At 63.8% G+C, this 15,898-nt stretch overlaps 1 protein-coding gene across 3 annotated transcripts; it reads left to right on the top strand.

The window, feature by feature from the left end:
• The first annotated feature begins 2,569 nt into the window (after nt 1-2,569).
• On the top strand, nt 2,570-12,194 carry SLC12A9 (solute carrier family 12 member 9). Of its 3 annotated transcripts, none has more exons than XM_005513281.3 (13): nt 2,570-2,848; nt 5,152-5,286; nt 5,459-5,596; nt 5,823-6,122; nt 6,345-6,452; nt 6,565-6,676; nt 6,779-6,936; nt 7,173-7,255; nt 7,593-7,717; nt 8,951-9,143; nt 9,285-9,459; nt 10,303-10,449; nt 10,901-12,194. In XM_005513281.3, the coding sequence occupies exons 1-13, from the start codon at nt 2,659-2,661 to the stop codon at nt 11,740-11,742; spliced, it is 2,706 nt and encodes a 901-aa protein (XP_005513338.2). In that variant the 5' UTR covers nt 2,570-2,658; the 3' UTR covers nt 11,743-12,194. The 3 variants fall into 3 exon arrangements, with proteins under 3 accessions (XP_005513338.2, XP_064929605.1, XP_064929606.1); XM_065073533.1 differs by lacking the exon at nt 2,570-2,848 and adding an exon at nt 3,318-4,958; XM_065073534.1 differs by lacking the exon at nt 2,570-2,848 and having other exon boundaries at nt 5,094-5,286; nt 5,459-5,600.
• Nucleotides 12,195-15,898: the final 3,704 nt, after the last annotated feature.

Consider the following 15,898-nt stretch of genomic DNA (forward strand, 5'->3'; position numbering starts at 1 on the left):
CCCCGAAATGCCCGAGGCGGGCGAGGAGGGATGGATATATACAGTGCCCCCCGGGTGGTGGGAGGAGAGAGGGGCCGGGGGAGCACAAACAGGCGAGTTCATTAATGTCGCGCCAAGATGCCAGCTCGGGGCGGGGGGCGCGGGGGGGGCGCAGCCGGAGCCTCAATGCCGCCTTTGTTCGACGGGGCCTCCGGGCGGGCAGCATCAGACGGGCGCTGCGCTCCGGCGCTGCCCGCAGCCCTTGATCATTTTCACGCCAAGCCCCGGCCGCGCCACCCTCCCTCCTGCGGGCCCCGGGCGGGGGGCACGGGGCGGGGGGAAACGGGCGGGTGGGAACGCACCGGCGGCTGCGGGGCGCGGGGGGCCCGGGCCGGGCGTGGGAGACCTGCCGGGGTCTTCAAAGGCGGCCAGCGGGCCGGGAGCGGCTGGGCGGACATTGTGGGGGAGGAGCGGGAGAGGGACACATGGGGCTTGGGGGTCTCTTTTTCTGTGCCGGCCCAGCCCTGGCTGAACGGGCCACCCCGTGCAGAGCTGCTGCACCCCCGTGCTGAGCACCGGCTGCCCCCGGGACCCCCCCCACAGTGTCTCCCCCAGCACCCCATGTCAGCACTGAGGCCGTTCCTCTCCTGGGGTGCAAGAGGGGGGATGCGCCCCAGGGAGATGCCAGGGAGGAAGGTGGGGCCCGGGCAGCAGCTGCCTTTCTTGATTTTTCGCAGCAGTGCGCAGCAGTCAGTGTACTGGGATCTGGAGGGGGCAGCTTGGGCCCCAGGAACTGGGGGGCCACACTCACCTGCCCAGCTGGAGGGGTCCCCCCCAGTGTCTATAGTTTGGCTTGTCATTGCTCCTGCACTTTTGGAGTGCCCACGCCACGCTCCTGCCCCTATTGCCACCTTCCTGTGCCTCTGGGCCCAGACTCAGCTCCTTTGGCAGGGCAGGGTCCGGCCACATCCCCACCACCCCTTCAGGGTGCAGGGGGTGTACGTGCTTCCATCTCTGTCCCCGTTAGGGGGCAGGGGATGCCTGGGTCCCCATGTCCATCCGAGGGGTGCCCATGTCCTCATTTCTCTCACTGTAAGAGGGCAGGTGTGGGTGCCCATGCCCACACCTCTGTCCTTGTTAGGGGCAGGGGGGTGTCCATGTCCCCATGCTCATCTGGGTAGTCAGGGAGTACTCGTGGCCCCACATCCTTTGGGGTACAGGGGGTGCCCATAGCGTCATCTGTCTCCTTCTTAGGGGGTGTTCACAATCCCCTATCTGTCCCAATTAGCTGCAGGAGGTGCCCGTGTCCCCATCCCCATTTAGGGGTTCCCATGCCACTATGCCAGTACCCGTTAGGGGCCGGGGCGCCTCCATGCCCGCAGCCCCGGCCGTGCCGCTCTCCCCCGCCCGGACCCCCCCAGGCCCTAATTGCGCCAGCGGGGCGCGGACAATGCCGCTTCAGTGGCACATCAAAGGCGCGGCGCTGCCCGCGGCTGGCACGGCGACAGGCCCGTCGCAGATGAAAGCTTCGGCCCCGCCGGGCTCCCACCTCGGCCGCGGGGACACCGCGGGGGCACGCTGCGCCACGGGAGACAGCGGGGACGGGTAGGGGGGCAGCGCCATCCCATCGCGGGAGCGGTCCTGCGCTCCGCCCCGGAGTCTCTGCACTGATCCCCCCCACTCGTGGCACGGGCTCCCGCCGTGGGGGTCAACCGTTCTGCTGACCGCAGCCAGCGCCCACGCGGGCACTCAAGGCCGGCGTGGGGTTCGCTCCTGGCCCCACCGGCCCGCCCCCCCCGCCGCCCTCGGTGCCAGTGCCAACCCCATTAGCCTAATTGGCGAGGCGCTCGGCCGCACCGGGCGGCGGCGACAGTGGGACCCCGGGGCCCGGGCAGATCCCAGCCCCGGCGGCGGGGAGGGAGGGAGGGACGGCGCCCCCAGGGGCCTCGATTGTCCGGTAATTGGCGCGGGCAGCCGAGCCCGGCCGGCACCGGCGGGGGAGCGCTGGGAACGGGCACCAGGGCGGGGGCAGTACCGGGGTCCCGGGAGGCAGGCTGGGGCTGCCGGGGTCAGTATCGGGGTGCTGGCTACGGGGTGACTCCCGCCGTTAGGGGGGGTCGGAGCAGGGGGTGTGCGGCGATGCAGCGGCACGGAGGCCGGTTTAGGGGTGCCGGGAGGAGTGGGGTGAGTTTCGGGATGGGGGGGGTCAATGCCAGGTACCAGGAGTGAGGAGACCCCGGGAGGACCGGGGCTTGGGGGGATTCGGGTGACGCGGGGGCTGAGGGCACTGTGGGGGTGTTGGAGTGGGACACATCTGGAACGGATGAGGCAGGTGGGGAGGGACCACTATGGGAGTACATTCGGGCCTTGAGAAGGGTCGGGTACGGGCGGTGGGCTGTGGGCGGAGCCAACAAGGAGGCGGGGCTAGTTGGTAAGATGGGGCGTGGCCTACATGGTTGGGCGGGCGAGGGGGTGGGGCCTGCACACGGGGTTGGGCGTGGCCTATCCGTTAGATTGAGGCGTGGCCTATCCGAGGCCCGTGGGCGTGGTCAGGTTCGAGGGGCGGGACTGTGGGCGGGGCACGGCGGGTCGGGCCCGGGTCGGCGGGCGGGGCCGCCGGGGCCGGGGCCAGGACCGGGCGCGTTTTGGGGCCGGCGGGGGCTGGGGTCATGCCGGGCCATGGCGAGCTCGGAGCGAAGCGCCTTGCTCACGTACCGCCTGTGCGGCGGCTCGGTCGAGGAGGAGCGGGGCCGGGAGCGCGCCCGCGGCCGGGCCGCCGCCGCCGCCCCCCGCAAGCTGCCCACCTTCCTGGGCGTAGTGGTGCCCACGCTGCTCTCCATGTTCAGCGTCGTCCTCTTCCTGCGCCTCGGTGAGTGCTGCTGCCCTCCGGGGCGTCTCCGTCCCCCTTCCCGGCCGCGGCCCGGGGACCCCAGGGACTCACCAGCCCTGCTCGGCACTCCTGTGTTCTCCCGAGGCCTCCCCGCATCCGGAGCCCCCAGCGTCTGGAGCTCCTGTGCGCACCCCGAGCCCTTCAGGCTGAAGCCCCGGTGCTCCCCTCCCCGACCTCTCAGTTTGTCGTCCCAGTGCTCCTCCCTGAGCTCCCCCAGTCTGGGTTCCCAGTGTCCTCTCCCGACCCTGCCACTTTGGAGTCCCAGTGCTCCGCTCCAGTGCTCACCCCAGCCTGAGGCCTTGGTGCCTTCCCAGTGTTCTCGCCAGGTCCCCCAGTCTGGAGTCCCAGTGCCCTCTCAGATGTCCCTCAGTGCTGTGTGTCCCCTCCTGACCCCTCCACCTTGGGGCCCCAGGGCTCCTGCTGTACCTGCAGGATGGGAATGCAGTTAGGGACTTCAGTATCCTCAGTAACGCGCCCCACTCTGAAGCCCCAGTATCCCTGGGACAGGACCCCTGTGCCTTCTCAGTGCCTTCCCTAAATGGGATCGCAGTGCCCTCATGTCTCCCCCATCCCCCACTGCTGGGACCCCACTGCTTCCCAGGCATCTCCCAGGACTAGTCTCCAGCACCGCAGTTCCCTCACAGTTCCCACATGGTGTCCCCAGCGCGGGACCCCGTGTTCCCCGTCAGGCACCCAACTGCACCCCTCTTGCTATTCAGAGGGCACAGATTTGATCCCAATCTGCTCCCCATTTGGGTTATGAGTCTGTTTCTGGACAATCTGGGAGAACTAGAGGGGCAGGCTGATCACGAATCGGGCGGGGTGTTGGGCCTTTGGGGGGCCCTGGGAGGGGGAGATGCCCTGTCCCGTCCTGGACCAGGCAGCGGCCCAGGGCAGGCAGCATCCGCCTGGGTCCGGGAACAGGGAAGGATTTTCTTCTTTCACTTTCCGCCCACGGAAAGCACAGGGCGGGAGTTGGCTGTGTGCCCGGGGGGCCGGGAGGCTCCGGTGGAGGCCATGAGCTCCTTCCCCCAGCCAAGAGACCCCTCGACCTGTGGGCTGGGGGCACAGCTCTGGCCTGACATCACTCACCTGCTTCCCACCCTCCTGCTTGGGGTCCTCTCACAGGCTCTGCACCCCCAAACACCAGCCCTATCCCCCAGCAGGTACCAGGGTTACCCCAAGGGGCCACGGGGCTGGAAGGGAAGTGTGGGGCAGAGGGGGAGGGGAACTGCTGGGAAGAGGAACCATCCCACTGTGGCGGGGGGCCGTGGCTTCCCCCATCAGCCCCCTGCGTCCCCCACACCTAAAACACCCCCCAGATCTCCAGAATGAGCAGCTCTCCTGCTTACCCTCACACTACTTTTGGGACAACCCTTCATTTCCTCCCCCCTTGCCCTTCCCAGCTTTTGGCACTCAGGCACCCTCCAGCCCTCCACAGATCACAGGGGGTGCCCCCAAACCCAGCGGGTCTCCCCAAAGCCTCCTTGCCATGCCCGTGCCCCAGTGGTGCCCTGGCACCTCCCTCGCTGCCCCCGGGCATGGCTGCGGCCTGGCTTGTGGCTGAGATCGGGTATCTCCCCGCAGCCGCAGGCGGCCCCTTCCTGCCCGTGGTGCTGCTGGCTGGGCACGCTGCCCGTCACCCTGGGCAGGGCTGTGGGAGGCTCTGGGTGCCCTGTGCCTGCCTGGGGGGCGCTGGGTGCCCTGTCCTGGGGGGAACAGGGAGCGGTGCCCCGGCTGGTGCGGATGCCCCAGCACTGCTTTTGCTTCCTGCTTTGCAGTGGGTGAGCAGGGCTGCAATGCAAACCCCACGGGGAGCCCGTCAGCTCCTGGTGCCTCAAGTGGGGTACACGAGACCCCCTGACGACTGAGGGTGCCAGCAGGGCATGGAGTCCCAGCACCACCCCCCAGCAGTGCCCCAGGGCTTGGTGGGCAGCAGGGCCCCTGCCCTGTTTGTTTGCTTTTTGGGTGTGCGCCTCTGAGCTGCCTGTGCCCAGGGTGTGCCTGGGCCTGATGCCGGCACGGCAGGAGGATGGAGATACCTTGAGGTGGGAGGCACCAGCTGGGCTGGCCCTGGGTGCTGCTGCAGGTGAGAGGTGGCAATACCATGGGGTGGGGGTGTCGCTACCCGTGGTGGGGGGAGCTTTGAGCAGGGGGACGGGAGCAGCCCACCTGCCTTGGTGGGGACGAGCTCTGGGTGGTGGCTGTGCCTGTAGACCGTGTCTGGGGGGTGGTCTGTGCTCAGCTAACAGGCATGCCGGCCTCTCCCCAATGCTTGTCAGGGTTTGTGGTGGGCCATGCCGGGTTGTACCAAGCCCTGGCCATGTTTGCGGTGGCGTACTTCATCATCGGCATGACGGTGCTGTCTGTGTGTGCCATTGCCACCAACGGGGCCCTGGATGCTGGAGGAGCCTACTGTATCCTTTGCTGTGGGTGTTGCTGCCGCAGGGCACATGGGCCAAAATCGGGTGACTGCCCGGTGGCCTCAGGGTGCCATGCTGGGGCTGGGAGCCCCTTGGCCTGAGAAGAAGGGCTGGGGTCACCTGATGGTGGTTTGGGCTGCTGACATCTTCCCTTGACTTGAGCAAGACATGATCAGCCGTGCCCTGGGCCCAGAGTTTGGGGGCAGCATCGGGATCATGTTTTTCCTGGCCAATGTGTGTGGCAGTGCCCTCTACGTGCTGGGGCTGGTGGAGGCAGTGGTGGACAGCTTTGGGATCCCGCCTGGTGAGTACCGCTCCGTGTGGTAGCAGAGGACAAGGGTGTCCCTTACACGAGTAGTTCTAGTGCCCTGCTAGGTGTGCTGAGCACCATGCCCAGCATAGCCAGCACAGCTCACCCAGCCCTCTGGCAGGTGATTTGGTGTGTGTCGTGCCTGGCACAATGCTGGTGGCTCTGGGCTCCCAGTGCTGCCCTCTCTGAGCCCCACTGATTCTGGCTTTTCTTTGCCCAGGGCAAAAAGTGGGCACAGGTGTCCACGTCCTGCCCCAGAGCTACTGGTACGAGCTGCTCTACGGCACCGTGCTGCTGGCTCTCTGCCTCCTTGTGTGCCTGGTGGGTGCCTCCATCTACGCCAAGGCCACCTTCCTCATCTTCCTCATCGTCGTGGGTGTGCTGGGCACCATCCTCGTCAGCTTCTTCGCCACACGGCCCCTCGGGGTGCCCATCCATCTGCCGTACATCAACGGCTCCGAGACTGATAATGGCTCCTTTACTGGCTTCTCGCTCACCACCCTGCGAAACAACCTGGGCGGTGAGGAGCGGCTCTCCCCACCCTGCCCACCATATCCAGCGTGGCAACTGCGTCAGGGTGACTCTGTCACCTCCACATTGGCAGGAGCTTGCTGAAGGTTGTGGGGAGCTTGTGGGCACAAAACAGGTCCCATGGCATGATTTCCTCTGTGGTTTGGGTATGGGGACACTGAGGAGAGGGTGTCACATACCCCATCACAGCCTGTGCCTGTGTGCCCTGCAGGTGGGTACGGGGTGGACTACACCACCGGGCAGATGATGAGTTTCAGCTCTGTCTTCGCGGTGATGTTCAATGGCTGCACTGGCATCATGGCAGGCTCCAACATGTCAGGTACAGGCAGGGGGAGCTGGGCTTTGTGGCACCAGGAGCGGGAGCTGAGGCCGGAGGAGAGCAGAGGGGTGCTGTGCCCGTGGGCACTAATGCTGCCTGGTCCTGCTCGCAGGCGACCTGAAGCGCCCAAGCTACTCCATCCCACGAGGCACTATCTCCGCCGTGCTCTTCACCTACCTCGTCTACAACCTGCTGGCTTTCCTCATGTGTGCCACCTGTGACAGGTACAGCCGCCTGTCCCCTCACTGGTGCTATTGGTGCCTGGCTGTGCCAGGGCACGTGGGCACAAGTAAGGCATGTGCCAGCATGTCCTTGTTCCTCTTCAGGACCCTCCTACAGAAAGACTATGGCTTCCTGCGTGACATCAGTATCTTCCCGCCCCTGGTCACAGTGGGCATCTACGCTGCCACCCTGTCTGCAGCCATGAGCAACCTCATCGGGGCGTCCCGCATCCTCTACGCCTTGGCCCGGGATGATCTCTTTGGTGAGTGCCCACCTGGCAGGCTGTCCCTCCTGGGAACCAGCCCTGGCACCGGGAGCCCCCTTCCTGGTGTGAGACTGATGTTTTATGGGTTGGCCTGTGCCCACTTGTCTCACCTGTGTGCCCTGGCGTTTGTCCGTGCCCCAGCACACAGGGTGGGGACAGGACTCCTAGCTGGTGGTCGAGCCTGTTGGTGCCTGCGGGGGTGCCCCAGCCCAACCTCCCCCCTCTGCCCACAGGCCGGGCGCTGGCGCTGGCCAAGAAGACGTCTGCTAGCGGGAACCCGGTGATGGCGGTGATTCTCTCCTGGCTGGTGGTGCAGGTGAGTTTGCCAGCGATGCTTCTTCCGCAGCCCTGCCATGTGAAGGTGGGTTGGCACCTGGGCTGGATGTTGTGGAGCTTGGCATGTCCCCATGCCCCTGGGGACCCCCCTTACCCTGGGTGTCCAGCTGCAGCTGTGCCCTTCCCTTCTTGAGCCCATAAAGGAAGGATAAATCACAGCAAGGTGCAGGGGTTCATGGCTGCGTGGCACTACCTGTACCGTTTCCTGGCACGCCACCATGGTGTGACCTGGGCTTGGCAGGGCTGGCTCAGGCACGTTCTGGGATTGCCACCCCTGGGTGTGCGTTTACCTTGTTCCCTCTCCATGTTCTCTGTAGCTGGTGCTCTTCTCCGGAAAGCTCAACACCATTGCAGGGGTCGTGACCACCTTCTTCCTTCTGGTTTACGCCACCGTCAACCTGGCCTGCCTGGCACTGGAGTGGGCATCGGCCCCCAACTTCAGGTACCCCACTGGCACAGGGAAGGGAGGCTGCCCTCTGGGCTGGCACCCATCTGTCTGTCTGTCTGTCTGCAGTTCCCCTGCCATCCCTGTTACTGCCGCCCCTCCGCGGGGCAGAGATGCTGAGCAGCCCTCTCCTGGACATTAGAGAGAGCAAAGACACTTCCATCCCTGGGGAGGGAGAAGGGGCCAGGTGCCAGTGTGGCACTGGCCTGGCACAGTCCCCATGTACTGGCACCGCTTTGCTGAATGGGTACAGATAAATCCAGCACCACCGAGTACCACCTGCCCCCTCCCCTTAGGCTTTCTGGAGGTAATTTATAGCCTGTGCCTGCCCGGCATCCCCCAGGCAGCTTGCCAAGCGGTGATGGAGCCCACTTTCCATTAGTGCTAATTAAACTAATGGGGAAGGGGGAGGGAGGGGGATTCTGGGTGGTGAGGAGGAGAAGATCTTCCAGGAAGGAGGAATGTGTGTGGTAGGCAGCCCCAGCCCAGGGTGGGGGGCATGGGGTACCCTGGCACAGGGCTGGTAGGGCTGCCCAAATCTGAGGGGTCACAGCCCAGTGGCTGGGAGGAGCCTCATGTCCGTTCTGGGTGATGCCCACTGCCCTGGTGCAGGGTGCTGTGCTTCCGAAACAGGGGGTGCTGCAAGTGGTGCAGAGGCGATGGCTGAGCAGGGCTGGGCAGCACTGTCTGAGGGCCCCCCAGGGCACCCCACTCCCAAGAGAGAGCCGGTGTCTGTGCCAGGCTGGGGTTTAGCCCCCCCAGCTGCTGCCTTGGCCAGGCACGGATGGGGCAGGAGCAGTGCCTGGGGGGGAGGCTGCTGGGGTGGGTGGCAACGGGCCCCCTGCCCACCCATGTCTGGTGCCCCTCCTTCCCCATACTGAGGTCTCCATCAAGCACAGCGGAAAATGATTTTAATTACCTTTCAGGAAAAACAACAATTAGAGAAAATAACAGCTTCTCGCCTCCCTGCCTCTGCCTCCCTGCGCCAGGCTGAGCGGGCTCCACGGCCGCTGGTGCTGCTATGCGCTGCCCGGCACTGCCTGGCCATGCAGGTGTGCCAGAGCAGCCCCAGCCCTGTCACCATCATTACCCCTGTTTGTCAGGGGCTGGCACAGTGGGATTCACTAGGAGTGGCTGTTTTGCACCTTGGTACAGCCCCCCTTGCTGTGCCCGCACTACAGCTGGTGTGGGGGCTGCATGGTAGCGGCTGTCCCTTCCTCCCTGCTCCAGGCCCACCTTCCGATACTTCACCTGGCACACGTGCCTGCTGGGCATCGCGGGCTGCTGCGTCATGATGTTCCTCATCAGCCCCGTATCAGCCTCAGCAAGCCTGGGCTTCCTCCTCATCCTTCTCCTTGCCCTCCACTACCTCTCGCCCAGCAGCACCTGGGGCTACATCAGCCAGGCCCTCATCTTCCACCAGGTGAGCCCTGTCCTTCTCTGCTGTCCCCTGATGGGGTGGAGAGACAGTGTCCCTGTGGCAGCTCTGTCCTGGGCAGTGTGTTTTCGTGGTGGTTCATTGAAGGAAGGGGGATTCCTCACTGGTTGCTCTTCCTCCCTTCAGGTGAGGAAGTACCTGCTGATGCTGGATGTGCGGAAGGACCACGTCAAGTTCTGGCGCCCGCAGATGCTGCTGATGGTCCAGAACCCACGGGGCAGCTCCCGCCTCATTGACTTTGTCAATGACCTCAAGAAGAGTGGCCTCTATGTCCTGGGCCACGTTGAGCTGCAGGACTTGGGTGAGAGCCTGCACTGGCCCTGGTGCTGGTGGCCTCTGCCTCTCACTGTGGTGCCCAGGGGGTTCCAGAGTCTTTGGGGTGATGCCACTGCCCATCTACTGGCTGGCAGGGTGGGCACAGTGGGGGAATGTCAGCATTTTGGGCGTATGTGTGTGGCACCTTGGGCTTGGCTTGGTACAGGGGATGTAGGTGATTGTGTCTCTCCCCACGCCTCCTTGTACACATGCTTGTACACGTGTGCTGTGAGCTTGCACCTGTATGTGCTCAAGTATTCATCCCCACGTGTGCAGGTGTCGGTGCTGGCGTGCACACGTGGGACACACCACCCAGGCTCCTCTGGGCCGCTGTGCAGCACGGTCCCGTTGCACAGGTCAATGCTTGTTCACACTCAGCACACGTGTGAGTGTTTTGCACATGCTCGGTGCAGCCTTGCAAATGCGTGTGCCTGTGTGCATCCTCGCCCCATGCCTGCTGCTGTGCATCCACATGCTTCAGGCGCATTTGCACCCTGGTGCGTGTTGGTCTGCACACACACGTGCTCCCTGGCACGCGCCGTGCCTGTCCCCATCCTCACCCCCAGCGGATGCACGGGCTCTGCTCCCCCCTTGCCGTTGCCGTGGTGACTAATGGCCTGAAATTGGGGAGGGGGGATGGGGCTGCCTGGATATTTTTTTATATATTTATGTATAATTTCCTATCTCTGGCTGGAAGCACCTGCTTCCACCCTCCCAGCTCTGTTTCATGGTGCTGGGGTGGGTATGGGGCTTGGCACTGGTTTTGCAGGGGGAGGTGCTGAGGGGACGCCAGGGCAACCCCATGATGCTGCTCTTTCTCCCCACCCAGACACGCTGCCCTCGGACCCGCTGCAGCCCCAGCAGGATTCATGGCTGAGCTTGGTGGACAAGCTGAATGTCAAGGCCTTCGTCAGCCTCACCCTGGCGCCCTCAGTGCGGCACGGAGTCCGGCAGCTGCTCTTCACCTCTGGCCTTGGTGAGTGGTGCCTGGGCTGGGCACGGGTGAGAGTCCAAGGGGGAGAGGGTGAGAAGTGCCACGGGGTTTGGAGGCACCTGGGTGGGCAATGCCAAAGCTGAGACTTAGAGGCATCTGTGATGAGCAATACTGAAGCCAAGTTGGGACTTGGAGGCACCTGCGTTGGCAATATTGAGGAGCTTGAAGACACTTAGATGGGCAATACCAAGGGAAGCATGTGGTGTGGGCAACACCAAAGCCAAATTGGAGGTTGGAGAAGTATTGGGTGAGCAATGCCAGAGCCAAGTTGGGTCTTGGGAGTGTCTGGGTGCATAATGCTGAGGGGTCTGGAGGAGTCACCAGGGTGAGCAATGCCAAAGCCAAGCTGTGGCTCGTTGACCCCTGCAGTGCCAGGAGGGCTGGTGGAGCCCTCCGCCTCTGCTCAGCCAGGCTGGTGTGGTCTCTCTGGCAGGCGGGATGCGCCCCAACACCCTGGTGCTGGGCTTCTACGACAATGCAGCACCGCAGGACGGTCTGGCCCGGCACCCTGCCTTCACCAGTGCCCACGAGGACGTCCCCCTGGGCTTCCCCCCGCTGCGGGCGCCTGCTGCCCCCAAGCTGCTGTCGGCCCGTGAGTACGTGGGCATCGTGGCTGATGCCCTGAAGATGCTTCGCAACGTCCTGCTGGCCCGGGACCTGGAGAGCCTGGACAAGGCCTGGGAGCTGCGGCGAGCTGCCAGTCCCCCGCCCACCATACACGTCTGGCCGGTCAACCTGCTGCGGCCCGACAGCGCCCGCTACGCCGACACCTGCAGCCTGTTCCTGCTGCAGATGGCCTGTGTCCTCAACATGGCGCGGGCCTGGCGCCGGGCCCGCCTGCGCCTCTTCCTCTGCGTGGAGGCGGGCGCCATGCCCCACGCCCAGGAGGAGAAGCTACGCCAGCTCCTCAAGGACTTACGCATCCAGGCCCAGATCCAGCTGGTGCCCTGGGATGCTGTCACCCGCCTGCACTGGCAAACTCGACAGGGACCCCCGGGGGGGCCGCTGGAGGAAGAGGAGGAGGAGGAGGAGGAAGGAGTTGTGAACTTCCCAGCCAACACCACCCAAGTGTCGGATGAGTACGTCTGCGCCGCCAACAAACTGGTCCTGGAGCAGAGCCCCGCGCCGGCCGTGCGCTTCCTCTACCTGCCGCGGCCGCCGGCTGATACCGGCCTGTACCCGCTGTACCTGCACCAGCTGGAGCTGCTCACCCGCGGGCTGGGCCCCACCGTGCTGGTGCACGGGGTGAGCGCCGTCACCAGCACCCAGCTCTAGGTCATCTTACGGGTTCCCCCTGGCTCCCTGCACCCTCCTTTGCCCAGTGCCTTTAGCAGCCTGAGCCCGGGGATGTCCCCAGTGCTGGTGTCCCCACCCCAGCGGGCAGGAAGGGGTTGGGGGCTGTGTGCAGGGGGGTAGAGTGTTTTTTGGGTGGTGATTAAAGCTGCCCTGGCAGGATCCAGGCACAGCCCTGGTGCTGGCCGAGCAGTGCGGTGCATTCACGGTGCCTTTTTTTTTGGGGATGGCGGTGGGGAATAGCAGGGTCCCATGAGGGGGCCGAGCACCTGGTGCCCCTGTTGACTGCTGGGAGCCCTTTGGTTGCACCCTACACCCCTGTTTTCCGTGCTTCCCCCCTCCCGCAGCCCCCAGCCTCTCCTCCGCTGGCTCCTCCGGGCACCCAGCCAGCAGCGGGGATTGATTAAAGGCAGCCTCGACCTTGGTGCCCCAGCTCCCCGCCATCCTCCCTGCCTTTCATTAGGAAAAATTAAATGGGAAGGGGTGGGGGAGGGGAGCGCAGATGCCTGGGTTCCCAGTGGGAGGATGGGGGGGCGGGGAGCAGAAGGGTGCTGGCCCTAATGGCTGTGGGGTACAGCACCCCAGCTCTTGCTCAGCACCCCCAGTGCTGCTGGGAGAGTGTCACCCAGATGTTTTAATCTGTAGAGCCCCCCACCATGGGCTCTGAGCTCCTGATCCTGCCAAGGAGGGGGAAATTATGTGTGTGGGTGGGGGGTGGCCTCACCTGGATGCCTGTGTCCCTTGGCCTTGTTCTGGGACCCCTGGCCTTATTCTGGGTCCTGTCTCATGGGCATCACCGCCTCCTCACACCCATCATGACCCACATGGGGGAACTGGCATTGCTCCGTACACCCCCCCATTATTATTGATTAGGGGAGGGCAGGAAATTGCCTGTGTGCTGGGTGATAAATACCGCGGGTGCCTGGCAGGCGGGCAGCGCGCCCGGGCGCTTCCTGATGGATCGCTTCCTATTAGCCCCAGCACGGGGGGGCTGTGCTGGGCCAGGCTGGGATCCGATGTGGGGGGACAAGTGTGACACTGCTGCCTGCGCCTGCTCTTGCCAAGCCTGGCATGGCCAGCTGGCCCCTCTGCTCAGCTGGAGGGCTGGATAAAATCAGGAGGCTGCGGGGACAAAATAGGGGAGCCCTCGTTGCTCCCCACATTTTGCAGTGGGTTGTGTCTAAATCCCCAGCTGGGGGGGATCAGGGGCTGGCTTTGCTCCCTGCTGCAGGAGGGGGGTGCCCTGGGATGGGCACTGAGTGGCCCGCGGGTTTTATTTACAAACAGGCGGGAGCTGGCACAGGGCAGCCGGGCACCAGCGGGACCCAGCGGCCTATAATGTTAATTATCACCACGTAATTAAAAGCCCATAAAAAGCCTCACACTTCATTAAATTAAAGCTTCCCCACACTGTGCCCACAGGCTCCAGCAGAGTTAACCTTGGCCGTGCCAGGCACCAGCTCCACCGCAGCTGGGGACCCCTGGCTGGGGGGTACAGCACCACACACACCTGGGCACACCCGGGGAGCACACCCGGCTGCACACACGGTGTTGCCCGTGAGGGGATGCTGTTCTGGTCGGAGATGCCCACATGGCATTGCACAGACATGTGTGCCCAAGCTGTCCCTGCAGACACGCCACCACACGCACCAGGACACGGACGGGGGCTGACATGGGTGCACACATGCACACCCAGCTGTGCACACGCAGCGTGCGCACCTGCTGCAAAGACAGCATCGCACGTTGGCACAGCAGCTCCGGTGCACGACGCCCACACAGCACACACCTACAAAAACAGCATTTCTTCCTCCTTCCCAACAAACCGACAGACAGACACAAACCCTGCGTCTTCTCCAGGCTCCCACCCATCGCTGCCAGTGCCTAGAGAGGAGATCCCATGTGTGCCTGCCCCCTCTGTGCCTCAGTTTCCCCAGGAGGGGAACTGTGCTGAGGGGGAGAGGGGTGCACCCCCAAACTCCTATGGTGGGTGGATGCCCTGCGTCAGAGGTGCTGTGCTGAGGTCTGGGAGATACAAAGCGGGGGTGAGGGCCCCCTGCACACAAGCATGGGCACATAGGCATTGTGTGGAGTGTGCATATATGCATTAAGGGGGATTATACATGTACTAGGAGTGTGTGTGTACTCAGAAGGAGGGTTCTGTGCTGTGGGGTGTATATGTGCACAGTGGGGTGTCTATATGTGCACATGCATCGAAGTGTATAGGCACTTTCCCCTAGGTGTGATGCGCTGATGTACACTCAGGGCTTGGGGGGCGGGGCGAGGGGGCAGCGGAGATACACACACACACCTGTGAACACAAGGGTCTGCGAACTGTCACACGCATGTGCCCAAGACCCTGGGTACTGCCACCAAGTGGGGCTGCAGGCAAAGCCCAGCCAGGGGGCTGGGGGGGCAGGTGCCAGCAGGTGCCCGTGCCCCGGCCTGCGGGGGTGGGCAGCCAACGGGGCCTCCGCTATTTCTTGGAAATTTTGCAGCATTCATTTCAGTGCAAATAAAAGCTGTCATTGCCGGAGAAATGATACTGATCGGGGTCTGAAAAGACAGCAAATTACCCGCCTGAAAATGCACCGCTGGAAAAAAATGCATATTAAACACACAAAAAGGCACTTTGCCATCAGCCGCGCTTCCCCCGCCGCTCCAGAATAACCACACTTTACATAATTCTCCCTCTCCACCTCCGAATTAATTTTGCAGACAGAGGCAGAGGCAACCCTTTGACAATAGTGGAGGGGAGACGCGGCGGCGCGGGGGGGGAGCCGGGCTGGGGGCTGCTGGGGAGGTGTCTGCTCTGGGCTGGCAACACAGCGGGTAATGGGGTGCTTGGGTTTGGGGGACTGAGGGGTTTGGGGGCGATGAGAGGTTTGGGAGAGTTGGGTCCAGGAGTGAGGGCTGGGGGTGCTGGGTGGATGCCCCCAGCTGGGGCGGGGCGTGCCCTCCCCTCTTGGGTGCTGGGGAGGGAGACTCAGTCTCTTGGGCGGGCATTTATGCGGTGATGCCCACCCCAGCAGGTACGTCCTGGGCCAAATATTTCCTACAAGGGACAAACCATCGCCCCCTAACACTGGGGTGAGCCCACCATGTTATGCACCCCAGAGCCTGGCACCCTCCCTGGGGTGCACATACCCAACATGGTGAGGACCCCCCTGCACCCTCCACCCTGTTCTTCCATGTAGCTGCACCCAAAGGATACCGCAGGCCACGCTGCCCACCCAACTTGACACCCCAGACTAGCATCCCTCTAAGAAACCTCTCAGGAACCTGTGCCACTGGGCATGGGGGCACCGTGCCCAGCAGGCTGGCAGTGCCAAGGGCGAGCAGAGGGTGTAGTGGGAGGGGGTCCAGCAGCAATGGTGGGGATTCAGCTGGCCAGATGCTTGGCACTAAGGGACTGGTGAAAGGGAGGGGGCAGGCAGCGGAGGTTGGCACGGCGCTGCTTTGCATTTTCAATGACAGACCCATGCCGGGTGCTCGGGAGAGTGGAAAAATCTTATTTGTCACCTGCTGGCGGTGCGCGGAGGCTCCCGCGCCGCCGCTAATCTCAGGGAAAATGAGGATGCCGGCGGGGTGGCCCGTGGGACGAGCAGGGTGGAGTGGGGCTGAGGGGGTGGGTGCTGCCCCACGTCCTGCTCAGTGTCAGAGCTGTGGGCCAGAGGATGGGCAGGACCCGGGGGTCACAGCAGCCTGGTCAAGCCTGGGTGTATTGGCACCAGCAAGGGCTTGGCAGCGCCTGCGGGCACCCCGGAGCAAATGCCCTGCACCCCCAGCCCTGTCTGCAAACAACTCCTTTTCCCTCCAGCCTGGCTTCAGGGGCGGCTGCTGGTCTCGCAGCGCCATCTCCTCAGGTTGGCCCTGCCTGCACATCCCCTCAGGGCACTCAATGGAGATTTTTGTGGAGAGACGACACTTGGAAGAGGGCACAGGCACTGCCTGACCCCCCGTATCTACACACAGGTGTCCATCCTGCCCCTGCCATACTCCAGCTTCTCAAGATACCAATTCCTGTGGGATGCTGCAGCACTCTCTGGCTGGCTCAGATTTATCTATTATTTTATATCCACACGCCTTTAATTTTTACAGTCCTGTTGGAGCAATACCCAGGACTGTTAATAATGCCAGC

This window comes from Columba livia, chromosome 9 (assembly GCF_036013475.1).
Source record: "Columba livia isolate bColLiv1 breed racing homer chromosome 9, bColLiv1.pat.W.v2, whole genome shotgun sequence".
NCBI lineage: Eukaryota > Metazoa > Chordata > Aves > Columbiformes > Columbidae > Columba > Columba livia.

Coding starts and splice junctions, on each gene's coding strand:
- SLC12A9 (XM_005513281.3), top strand. CDS start 2,659: ATGGCGAGCTCGGAGCGAAGCGCCTTGCTCACGTACCGCCTGTGCGGC. Junction 6,453..6,564: donor GGCAGGCTCCAACATGTCAG/GTACAGGCAGGG, acceptor TCCTGCTCGCAG/GCGACCTGAAGCGCCCAAGC. Junction 9,144..9,284: donor AGGCCCTCATCTTCCACCAG/GTGAGCCCTGTC, acceptor TCCTCCCTTCAG/GTGAGGAAGTACCTGCTGAT.